The following is a 12738-nucleotide window of genomic DNA, read 5'->3' as shown; positions in this document are numbered from 1 at the left end:
AAGTTAAGGGACTCGCTCAAGGTCATCACACCGGGGCTAGGCCCAGCCGAGACTCAGACCCTGACCCTTCGCTCGGGCGTCAGACTTGTGCGGCTCAGGTAACAAGGCGCCCCAGACGCCCTGCTTTCTGCGCACCCAAGCTTCACCGGCTCCTGCCGGCCCCGCCTGCCGAGCCTCGGCTCCGCCAGGGGGCGCGCGCGGAGAGCGCGCTCTAGCCGCCGCGCGCCTCGCTCCTCTCTATGGTGGAGCGGCAGGGCGGAGGCGCGCTCCCGGGCGGGGGCGGGGCGATCCGGGGGCGGAGCCGCGCGAGGGGCGGGAGCGGCCGCGCCGAGCCGCCAGGGGATGGGTTGGGGGGGGCGACTTCCTGGGGCCGCCCGTGAGGATGTCGCGACCGCCCCCCTGTGCCCCTCAGCCCCGGAGACGCCGCCTCGGCGAAGCCCGCACCCCCCCTGTCTGAGGTGTCTGGGCCCGGATCCGGCCTCTCCCCTCCCCTCCTTAACCCAGGTGCGGGCCGGGCAGGCGGCCGCGGCAGGTGAGGAGGCGGCGGCGGCGCTGGGGTCCGCGGGACGCAGGGCCTGGGGTGGGGTCTGGCGGGAGGACGGGGGCCGCTCCTTGGCCTCCGGTACCCTAGAGTGTGGGCTGGGGTCGCCTCCTCCGTGTGGGGCGCGGCCTGGGGCTCTCCCTGCCCTGCAGGGATGGGGAAGCACCTTCATCGCTGGAAGTCTCTGCGTTCGGGGTAGCTCACACCTGTCCCATTGAAAGTGCCCTCAAAGCATTTCACCCCCGGGGACGGTGTGTCCTCCGCTTTACCCAAGCGCCTTAGAGACTGGCAGGTCCAGCTGGTTTGTGGGGCAGGACGCCTCTTTGTAAGGCAGAGGAAACTGAGGCAGGTTTGCGGCGGCCTGCTCTCCCCTCTATAAGAGCTAGCTTGTCCCCTCCCTAGTTGAGGAGCCCCGAGGGCTGCTTGGATGAAGGAGGAGGCTGAAGGAGAGAGGCTTGGAGTTTGGAGGTATGATGGAGAAGTTTGGGAATGCAACTCTTATCCCACAGGGTCCGCAGTTCCTTCTCCTGGGAGTCGTCCTCTCCAGGATGTGTGAAAGGTCGCCACTGTGCGGCACTGGGCAAGGCAGAGAGGGAAGTGGGGCCTCTCTCCAGCTGGCTGCCCGGGAGACATTTGACTAGGCATGGGGAAGTCTGGCTGGACCAGGGGAGCCCAGAGCCTCCGCGGATCTGCCTGCTCAGAGCTTGATTTTAGGCTGGCAGAAGAGACAACAGCATATTTTCTTCTTGTTGGTCTGTCATTTGTTATAGGGGGGAAACCCGTGTAGTCAAGGAAGAGTGCCTGGTGCACGCCTGTAATCTCAGCTGCTTAGGAGGCAGAGGCAGGAGGATGGCAAGTTTGAGGCCAGTCTCAGCAGCTTAGTGAGACCTTGTCTCAAATTAAAAAAATTAAAAGGGCTGAGAATGTACCTCAGTGATAAAGTGACCCTGGGTTCAATCTCCAGAACCAAAAAAACCCCCCAAAACAAAAAGTACCACACTCTTCCCAGTCTACTACAGGAACGAATTATTGTTAGCTTGGAAATAGGGCTTTGCCCATAACTGTCACTTTGCACCCTGGTTACAGGGCAGAGTGACAGATGAACAAACATTGTAGGGTGCATATAGCATTTTAAGAAAGCAGTAAGTTCCTTTACATCCTTTGGACTGGTGGTTTAAAGAGCAGAGATTTCCTGTTACCACTGTTACTACAACTGAGAGCCCTGTAGTTCTCTCAGTGATGGTTAGTGTATTGAAACGAAGGCAAGGCTGTTCATGTATTGTACCATTTTTCTAGGAACTCAAATAGTCAGGGGACATGGGCCTAGGCAGAGTTTGTATACAGAGATCTAGAACTGAAAGCTGGCCATATTTCTTTTTCTGGTAAGGGGATTTCAGGTTTGACAACTTTACCCTTTTCCCTGATTGCATTCTCTTTCACATTCAAGGAAACATATGATGAAAAGCATTTCGTAAATTTTATTGCATATTTCTTAATTCCGGACTTCAGAGTACAATTCATAAGTTAGGGTTTATTTAGAGGTATTATTTTCTTAAGTTTGAAAATGTTTGTATATTGGGCATAACAGTTGCAGATTGATGTGTCAGGACTAATAACTTGATTGTGCATGAATATATGTCATTTAGGATATACACACATTTTAATGTCTACCTAATTATGAAGAACAGCTCATTAAAACTTCTCATATTGATCAGCTGTTATCCTGTTTACATTGGGATCGAGGATTGTAAATCTTCTAAATTGACCACTTTAGCCAACTGTTAAAATAATGAGCACAAAGAGAGAGCTGTTCTCAGAAAGCTCAACAATTTGTTTTCAAACTTTCTCTTGGCCCAGTCAGTTGACATAACTCTGCCTAGTGCCATTTAATAAGAATACTGTTCCTATTAGTGCAAAAGGCATTTTCATTGACCAGTGTGTAAGATGAGGAAACATCAACAAAAACAAAGAAAAGGACACCTTTTCTTTTCTAATTACATGTGCACTGTGATGTTTAATACAGCCAGCCACTCCTGTCTGTATTGGTGTCACCCAGTACTTTGTGAAAACACCTACAGAAACTTAAGGAATGTTGGACTAATTCCACCTTGATTTTTATTCTTGTAATAGAATTTTTAATACTGTTGCTGTTTTAATGACAGAGACTTTTATACCAAACTTGTACTGACAGTAATGTTTATGTTTGGAGAGCACAAGATTTAACCTCTGTACTTTGGAAATTCATAACCTCTGCAATACAGAGTTAAGGTGTAATTTAGAGTTTAACGAGAACAGATGGTTTAGATTGCCTTTGGTGAAGTCTCAAGGGAAGAGCTGTTTTGTTTTTATTATTGTTGTTTGGTAATGACTACTAGTTTGGTGTAGTTACTGATTGATGGTGGTTATTGTTATTATTGTGGTACTGGGGATCTAACCCAGGGCCTCCTTCATAAATGAACACATTCTACCACTGAGAGATATCTGCAGCTCCATGTTTGGTTACTGGTTATTGACAATGTTATTTGATGTTTGTATAAAAAAGATTTTTCAATTATAAGGACAGTTTTTTCATATACAAACACACAGTCTCCCATTCTTAAATAGAGAAAAGTTCTGATATAGGGAAAAGTTCATTTTATTTTGTGACCTTATAGTCCTAGAGTTTTAAAATCCTAAAAATAGTTGAGCCCTTAGTAGAATATCCTTTTATATCTCAGATAAAAGCCATCTCAGGTAAGTAATCATTGGCCTCAGGTGTAAATATACCTCCTTTCTTCCTGCTCCCAGGATTTAACAGCTGCCACGGTTGGGACATCGGTCTTATCTAATCCTGTTATGCCAGTCTAAACCCATGATCCTTTCTCTTCATTAGATTGTCATGAAGTTCTTCCTTTACTTTTCTTATTCAGCCTGAATATCCCACATTTTTGATGCATTTGAGTCTGATTACATCTGAAGTGGAGCTAAGCAGTTAAGAATACTACATGTACTACATGTTTTAAAACATTTTCTTCTTTTAAAGCAAGCATAAAACCTTTCTTCTGGGAGAGGACCAGCTCTTTAAATCTGATAGTAAAAAAGAGCTGGTTTTTCCAGCTTTCTACCAATAGGAAGTCTTCATTTACTTTTTCTTACTTTCTGGTTTTGCCAGTGCACCAACTAGTCACTAGTAGTGAATTATGACCCAGTGGCATAGGAGGATCCTGAAGTTTCCTGATTCATCAAAGGAGGGTCACATTGTATTTAGAGCAGCTTTAGATTTTTAGCTTTTATTGCAAGGAGTTACCTAAGGCCAGCCACTCCTTGCAAGATTCTCTACCTGGCATTTTGGAATTGAGTCACCCAGGCGTTCTTTTAAAATGCAGATTTCCCAGCCCCACCTCCTGGACATTTTGGTTGAGTAGGTAAGTGATGAACAGGAATCTCTATTTAAAAAACTTCCCTCACATTATTTCCAAAAAGCTCCTCGTGCTTTTGATATGCAGCCTAATTTGGGAACTGTTGCATTTTCTTTTTAACTGTATTTCCTGTGCAACAAGCCTTATGGAACTTTGAAAATTGGGGTTCACTTCTGTTTTTTAAAATTATTGAAATTGTATGCTCTGAAACTCTTTTTAAATTGGTAGTTCCTCTAATAGCATCATGCTGTCCATGACGTTTGATTTGCTAGAATAACCTATTTCCTAGTCCTGACAAATAACAAAGAGCTTTTATAACTTTTATGTTAATTGCTTTACAGCAAAGCACCTCTGCTGTATTATCTGTCAGGAGTCATGAGGGAGAGTTTCTGGTGAAAGTAGCTTTCTTTATCTCATGAGTGGACAAATGAGTGATAATGTGGAAACAACTGGAGGTCTGAATTGGTAGCCGAATCTAGTTTTGATCAATGATGGGAGATGCCTGGGAATTCTCTATGTAAGAATTTAAAATAAGCCAACCAAATGAAGAAAAATATGCATACTAAAGTTAAGATAGCAGATGTTTTTCGTACATTGTAGGCCACTCAGTTTCTCTTCCACTTTTTCTGTAGGATTTTTATTTTGTAGGTTTAAGATGTCTTTCTAAATCTAGCCTTTATATCTCTTTCCAGGAATATCTACTCAGCTCTTGTAGAAAGTGTACTAGAGTAGAAAGTGAACTAGAGAATATGGGTAAGAAAAATGAGTCATAGGACAATTAGCAATGTTTAAATTTTTTTTTTTCAGAATGAGTGGAGTGTTGGCACGTGCCCAGAGTTACTATCTGCAAGAATAAATTAATAACGTTATCCAAATTCTGCTGTATGTATTTGGATGGTAGCCCAAGAGCTCTGATTAGGCTATAAGGCTTTGAGGGTGGTCCTATTAAGTAGTACCTGACATCCATTTTTTATCTTCCTTTCTCCCTTTTTGGTCTTCTTTTTTATTCTTTCCTTCTGTGTCTCTCTCTTTCAAGGTGTCCTTCCTGACTTGCCAATCACGCCATAATAATATAGGCTGGGCCCCTAGAACTTGAGGCTAAAAGAGGTTGCTGGTTGCTAACACCTGTCTTCCAGCTAAATGAATAGGCTCTTTTGTGTGCAGGATGTTAAAGAAGCTGATTAGTACAATACTGGCTTTAAGGGCCTAATAATGATACAGCATGTGTAAATCATGGAGTGATTTAAAGCCATTTTAAAAATTAGTTTCTTTATACCGTTTATTTATTTTTTATATTGGATTGTCGAATTTTTGCACCTAAACTATGAATCTGTTTATTGCCTAAACAGACTAATTTCTGTCATATTGATTGGGAATCATTTATATTCTAAAGAAGTTTCTACCCTTAAGGGCCTTTGTATTGTTCGGTAAATGTCTAGTGTGTAATACAATTAAAGTTTTGTTCACTGTGCTGCTGACATAATTAGTTTAATTTCTTCTCCTTTATATATTCCTGTTGGCAGCTGGAAAATTAAAATACTAGATGTTGCATAAAAGTGCTTTTTTGAGGGGTGATTTTACTGTCAGTTGAATGGACTTAGGCCCCAGGGTACATTTTTTAAGATGTCTTATTCAACTTTCCTGTAATAGTCTCTTTCTTTCTATAGAATTAATATATTAAGCCACATAATTGGCTGTTTAAGCATTCAGAAGAGACAATGTTTGGCCTTTTACCCCTCGATTATATTTTTTCCTCCATCTCTTTTGAGGAAATGTGTGTAATTTTTGGCAACTCCTAAGTACATTGCAGTTCCATGAGCAAGTGAACTTTTGCAAAGACTGGAGAATGGGGTGGTTTTCTCTGATAAGCTGTATTATTTAATTCCCTCCCCAAATGGTTGGTCTTTTTTTGGTAGATCATAGCATTTACAAACCTGATATGAAAGTAGAAAGGCTGTGATACTTGGTAAATCCTTTCATAATTTTTCTGTATGTTTCATAAAAATGACTTTAGTCTTCAGCAGCGGAACTTGTTCTCAAGGAGACTTTACATTTAATTATTCTAATCTCCACTTAATTTCCTACAGGATTCTTGGAGGGCTTCTCAGCAGGCTGCTACTTTCATGGTTATGACCTATACAATTTTTTTAAAAAATATTTATGTTAAGGTTACTAACCTTTTTTTTTTTTTTTCTTTTTTAAATGAAAGTGACCTTGGTCTGGTAATAATATCTCCTTGGTGCTCTCCATGAAGAAGTACAGGCAAAACCTCCCAGCTCTCTCCGAAACTGTTTTCAACTGCTACTCTACATGTGCTTGAGCACATTTGCATTTTTTATTTTGTTGAGCTGGTGTTACTTTACTTTTTAAAGCTGCTTCTCTCTGCAGCTACAGACAGGTTGGTTAAGCCTTAGTCTCCTAGTTTAACATTCACATAGCTTTTCTAAAATTACAACCAAAGATAGGGAATAATCAGGGATCTCCAGCACAGCCATTTGTTACTAGTTTTAAGAGTAGGGAAAGCCCACCCCCACTTGAACTACTAGGAGCCAGTATAATTTGCTGAAACATTTTAACAGTATCCATCCTCTTTAAAGAAATGCTGCCTAGTCATTCTGAAATTTACCGGAAGTTAGGCCAACTGGAGGCTCTGCTGGCACAGGCTTCTGAGTGGTTAAATGCAATTCATTAGTAATCAGCACCATTGTTTATTTGCAACTGCTGGATTATGTTAAAAGATTCCAAAGGAAAAAAGTATTTTCTTAAGTAAATGGAATGTCCTCCGCTTCCACCCCACCTCCTTCTTTTACTCTTCTTTTACATTGCTTTACAAAATCTCTTGAGTCTTGGTACTTACAACACAGACTTGGTGGCACATGGATTAATATATTTTATCCTAAAACGTATAGGAAAGCATGTGTCTGCCACTGTATTTTTCTGCAAATCTTCTCATGCTTTTTCACTTTCATAATAATTAATATTTCTGTTTTAGAAATAACCAAGCTTGTGTTTTCTCTCTCTCTCTCTCTCTCTCTCTCTTTCTCTTTTTAATTTTAGTTGTAGATGGACATAGTACCTTTATTTTAATGTGGTGCTGAGGATGGAACCCAGTGTCTCACACATGCTAGACAAGTGCTCTACCATTGAGCTACAACCCCAGCTCCTTTGTCCTCTTTTGGCTTCCCATCTTCTAGGTCTTGGGTCAGTGGGTACATAGCCAATTGCCATTAGATTGGATTATTACTATATTTAACCATGCTAATTATTATTTTACACAGTGTGGAAGATCAACTAATGCATACTCTTTATTTGAAAATTCTGAACAAAGGGGTGCTCTAATTTGGGGAAAGAGGACAGTGTTTACTAGGGGGATAGCAAGGGCGATCTACTGAAGTTTAGCTAGTTTGAGGATTATTTAGTCAAAGGCAGAATTGTTTTTGAAAATAAGCAGTCATTGTTTGGGCAAATGGAAAGGACTAAAATTATATGCAAAGGGGGATAAAAAGGAATAATTTGAGGGATAAGTAATTTCCCAGTCCACAATGGAAGATTCTTAAGTCTTTCAGGTGTTACCATTTTGACCCCAAACTGGGTCCTTTTTCCCTCTGAATTGTGAAACCTGTAACATGACAGCACAAATTGAGCCTGGAAGGTAGTTTATTTCTAGCCAAGCAGGAAGAGGGGCTCCACAGATTAGTTTCTCAATCTATTGGGGGTTGGGAGGTTATAGATAAAGGATAGAAAATAATAATAAGGGGAGGAATATTCAGGTGTTTTCTGAGAATAGGTGGAGATTATTCTGGAATTCAGGGGCCACTTCTCTTCCCTCCTTTTATGGTTCTTTTCAATCTTTGTCCACTTCACTGAGTGAAGTTAGAGGTTGTTTGTTGTCACTCTGGAGCCATTTTAGAGCTAATTGGTTTTTTCTAGCCCACCTGAAGAGGGACTTCTGACCTTCGAGCACCTTGTTCTCAGAGATAATCAAGAGAGGCTGGAAATGTAGCTCAGTGGTACAGTGCTTGCTGGCATGAGCAAGGTTCTGGGTGCCATCCCACCTGCACTGAAAAAGTAATATTAGAGTGGAACAGAAACTAAGCTATTTCTGTGTTTTGGGTTAAGATTAGATTCAGGTACCATTCTTGGTCATTTCATCATATACCATGGAAGAGTTTACATAATCATTCTAGACAGAGCTGAAGTGTACCTTAGCCAGTGTTTACCGAGTGGGGGAGGAGAGGGCTGTATCAGAATATTCCTGGAGAGCTTGACAAAGGGCCTTCTGCCTTCCCAGTCCACCCTTGGCCATGTGGTTGGACTGAGTCCTCCAGATGACACTGAACCATCATCCTCAGTGTTTTTCAACTCTTGGGACTGTTGTAGACCGACAGCTTAAGGAATAGTGACTGTGAACCCACCGATTAATGGGGAACATAAAAATGAAAGTAGTTCTATTTCTCTTCCAGATGGTCTTTATCAGATTCCTAAATTGCATTTACTTGTTAAAATATTTTATAGAGAATACCAGCATATCTCTTGTATTACCAAAATTAATATTAAGAATAAAAATATGTTGACAATTATATCTAATTTGATTTTTATATGCGATTTAGGCTACAGTGTTATTTGTGAAAATGCTTGCAAATAGCAGTCTGAAATATTTTTTTTCTCAATTTTTATTTTTAGAAATAACACACAGATAAACCTCTAGGTTTGGGGGATATTAACTCGGTGGCAGAGCTCTTGCTCACCATGTGGGAAACCTGAGTTTGATCCCAGCACCTCAAAAAGCCCTCTAGTTTTGTTTGGAAAGGATTAGCACAAAATTCAAGAGTTCTGAACATGATGTCAAGAAAGCAGTTTTTGATGCCATAGTATGTAATTCAGTGTTGATGTGTGTTTTAGTATTATTTGGTCTTCTCAGTCAAGCATCACTTTCTTTTTTTGGTATGGGGGATTGAACCCAGGAACATTCAACCACTGAGCCATATCCCCTGCCCTTAAAAAAAAAAAAAAATAGTTTTTAGTTGTAGTTGGACACAATATCTTTATTTTATTCATTTATTTTTATGTGGTGCTGAGGATGGAACCTAGGGTCTTGCACGTGCCAGGCGCTGGGCCACAACCCCAGCCCCTCCTCTGCCCTTTTTTATTTTGAGACAGAGTCTTAGGGCCATGCTAAGTTAATGAAGTTAGCCTGGAACCTGTGATCCTCCTGTCTCCTGAGTCACTGGGGAATGTGCCAGCACACCCAACTGAGGCACTTTGGTTTCTATTTGTTTTCCAGAGGTCTTTTATAAGTAGTCTAGGAAGAAGCATTATTAATTTATGTCTGTGACATCAAAACTCTTGTTGATTTGGGGCTAGGGGAGAAAATAATTTCTCCATGCATGTTTTTCATCCTGGTTTGATTGCTTGGTTGGATGAAATGTCAAACTTGATAGATTATTGGAGTGTTATTTTGGTAGTTAAACAATAATGAAGCTGTTTGGACATTTGCAGGGAACACTGCTTCCTGTGTCTGGACTTTGCACCAGAGAAAGTTTCAATTGTCCAGAAGCAATGCTGGTTAGAAAATGCAGCTTCTGTGGCTCCTAACACAGCTGTCTAAACCCCTGGCTATATTGGGGCCTTTGGACAAGCATTGTTTAACACTTCTGGAAACAATTTATGTTTCTGATCACAACAATTTCTATGGTTCTTCCCTAAATAGATTAGGAAACTAGAAGGGGGAGAAAGGCATTGGGTGTATCTAGGTTATTTAAGTCAAGTGTTTTTTTCTTTAAGCATTTCTACAATAAACCCTCTCATACCAAAGAAGGGGCTGTTTATGGACTGTTGTTGGCCCCTGGGGCCTTTTTTTCCTAGTTAATGACTAGTCAGTGGGAGAGCTTGTGGTCAGATCCGTGCCAGCCTGTAGAGGGCTTTGGTTACCATAACCTTGATTAGGAAAGAGGGGTGGGGCACGAGTGAGGGCACAGATGTTTTTGAAAGTCTCTGCCTGCCACAAGAAATCTTGAATTTTCACTGGTGAAAATTCAGTGGTAAATGTTATAAAATTGTCTTTAAACAGTCCCCTTTGCTATTGAAATAATATGTTGGCCACAGGAGCTTGGGCAGTGTTGGGCATGCTCAGCAGGATTTACTTTACTCATTCCATTGGGTAAAATGAGACTTTTTTTCTGAACGAAATTGTGAGCATTCTTTAGTAGGAGTTAGGGGAAGGCACAGTCTTGTATAAAAGTAAGAGAATTTTGTGTAAGACTCTTCAAGACTGACATTTCTTTTGCTATGTGATATTTCTCTGTGTATCCTTTACCTCTATAAACAGTATGAATACAATGGACTGGGACTGTGGCTCAGTGGTAGAAAGCTTACCCAGCATGCACAAGGCCCTAGATTCAATCTATGGTACCTTGTACATACAGTACTAATATTATTGTGTGCTTTTTGTGTGCCAGGGGTTTATACTGTATTAACCCATTAAATTCTCTCAACAACCTAATGATTGTTAATGTAGGTACTATTATTTGTGTTCCACAGATGTGAAAATGTTAAAGAGCAGGCCTAAGGCAGTACAGCATTGAAACCCAAAAGTCCTTCTATTAAAGGCTCAGCTCTCAGTCATGAGGCTACAGTTGCCTCCTGCTCCATCTTCTCATCTCATAGGATTTTTTTTGGAGGAGGTCTTTATGAATAAGTTCTTTTTTATATAATATAGGCTTAAAGCTATGCTTTTACATGAGCCTCCTTATGTGGAATGGGATTTTAAAATATTACCAATATTGGTTTCTTACACTAGTTCTGTTAGTTCTGAAGAATTGTTTTGCAGTTTATTCATAATTCTAAAATTATAAATGTATTTGATACATAAGCCAGCCACCTTTAAAATCATATCTGACTATCTAAAGCTTTGGGTTAGAGAATAGTTCATTGGTATTTTGTTTTCATTTTTCTGAGTACCAGTGTTGTGCCTTCCTGTTTGTCAACAGGCCTTCCTGAGGAATCAATGACTGTAAGATCCATAGTGTTAGTGACCCACAGGACCTCATGTTGTAAGGGATGTTAGTGGAATAAATGGTGCTAGACCATTTTCAGTAGGAAGCCCTGATCAGTATAGAAAGTAAAACTTGGCTATCTGCGCATACCACAGTCCTTGAAGGGCATTATGGGTTTATTGCCACTTTGGAACTATTAGAAATAAAGCCATTGTGAATGGTTTGTGTACAGGTGAGTGTATGGTCACAAGTTTTAATTTCCCTGGGTTAAGTGTCAGGAATGTAGTTCCTGGGTCTATGGTAAGTGCATGTTTTTAGATTTCTCAAGAAATTAACAAAGTCTTTTTGAGTGGCTGTACTATTTTACAGTCCCACCAGCAATGGATGAGATCTGGTTTCTTTGTATTCTCACTTTTGGTATTGTTATTTTTAAGTTTTTATCTGTTCTAATGGGTTATATTTTGGGGTTGGCCAACAAAGGTGGATTTTGAGTGTGGTTCTGCCTCTGCAGTGTGGCCAGGGGTCTGTTATCTTGCTTTTTAGCCCAGGGGCTTCCTGGAGAGTAGGGGCTAAGTCTATACCCAGTAGTACCTAGCATAGCACTGCAGACAGCACAGTTATGCCAGTAAGCTGTGATTTCCTGCTTTGCATGTCTTAATTCCTTACAAATTTGCAACCATGACCATAGCGTCTTGTTCAGATTATTTTATTTGTCAAGTGGTCTTTGGAACCTTATTCCTGACAATATTGATAGCTTACACTGCTCATTTAAAAATACTAAAATAGACTATCTCTGGGGATGGCTCACATTCTCCCTGGAAGGAATATTCCTTGCTTTACCCCAGAGGCATCTCTCTTGAGATTGCCCCCATTCTCCCTTGAATTTGTATCTGTTTCCTAAATAAACCTCTGTCTAGGTCTTTGGGGGAAAAATACCAAGATAGCACAAGAATGTACATATGTAGCAAAAGCTAAACCTTCATCTGTCCCAGAAGTAACTACTATTAAATTTTTAAAAAAATATTTTTTGTAGTTGTTATAGACTTAAGCAAGTGCTCTACCTCTGAGCCCCAGCCCCAGCTAGACTTTTAATTTTGTATTTCTGCTTGTGTCATGTATGTGTAAATATGCATGTCAGTGTGCATATCTATCATATATATGTATATAAATGTATATTCCTCACCTATTCACAGTGCTTTTTTTTCCCTAAAAGTTTATTGTGGGAAATTTTCCATGTGAATTTTAAAATTTTATTTGATTTATTTGTTTAATTGGAGGGAGCGGGACCAGGGATTGAACTCAGGATCACTCGACCACTGAGCCACATCCTTAGCCCTATTTTTTTGTTTGTTCTATTTAGTTATAAATGACAGTAGAATGCATTTATTAAAAATATTTATTTTTTTAGTTGGACACAATATCTTTTTTCTTTTTTTTTTTTGATGCTGGGGATCAAACCCAGGGCCTTGTGCATGCAAGGCAAGCACTCTACCAACTGAGCTATATCCCCAGCCCCACAATACCTTTATTTATCCATTTTTATGTGATGCTGAGGATCGAACTCAGGTCCTTGAACCCAGGTCCTTGAACGTGCTAAGCAAGCGCTCTACTGCTGAGCCTCAACCCCAGCCCCAGTAGAATACATTTTGACACAATGTACACAAATGGAGCATAACTTTTCATTCTTCTGGCTATACATGATGCTGAGGCACACCAATAGTGTAATCATCCAGGTATATAGGTAATAATGTCTGTCTCATTCTACCATTCTTCCCATCTCCAACACCCCATCTCTCCCATCACT

The 12738-nt window shown here is 40.8% G+C and overlaps 1 protein-coding gene across 2 annotated transcripts in view; it reads left to right on the top strand.

Annotated features, from left to right (window-relative positions):
- Positions 1–339: 339 nt before the first annotated feature.
- Rffl (ring finger and FYVE like domain containing E3 ubiquitin protein ligase) overlaps positions 340–12738 on the top strand; it is a 67433-nt gene continuing 55034 nt past the window's right edge. The window contains exon 1 of one of the 2 annotated variants that reach the window (XM_026411885.2): positions 340–532. In XM_026411885.2, coding sequence (XP_026267670.2) covers positions 343–532 — 190 coding nt within the window. In that variant the 5' untranslated portion in view covers positions 340–342. The remainder of the gene's footprint in view (positions 533–12738) is intronic. The other variant, XM_026411884.2, reaches the window with a different exon arrangement.

The sequence above is a fragment of the Urocitellus parryii genome, chromosome 7, assembly GCF_045843805.1.
Source record: "Urocitellus parryii isolate mUroPar1 chromosome 7, mUroPar1.hap1, whole genome shotgun sequence".
Lineage (NCBI taxonomy): Eukaryota > Metazoa > Chordata > Mammalia > Rodentia > Sciuridae > Urocitellus > Urocitellus parryii.
The sequence above is the reverse complement of the archived record's forward strand: the minus strand, read 5'-3'. Positions and strand labels throughout refer to the sequence as shown.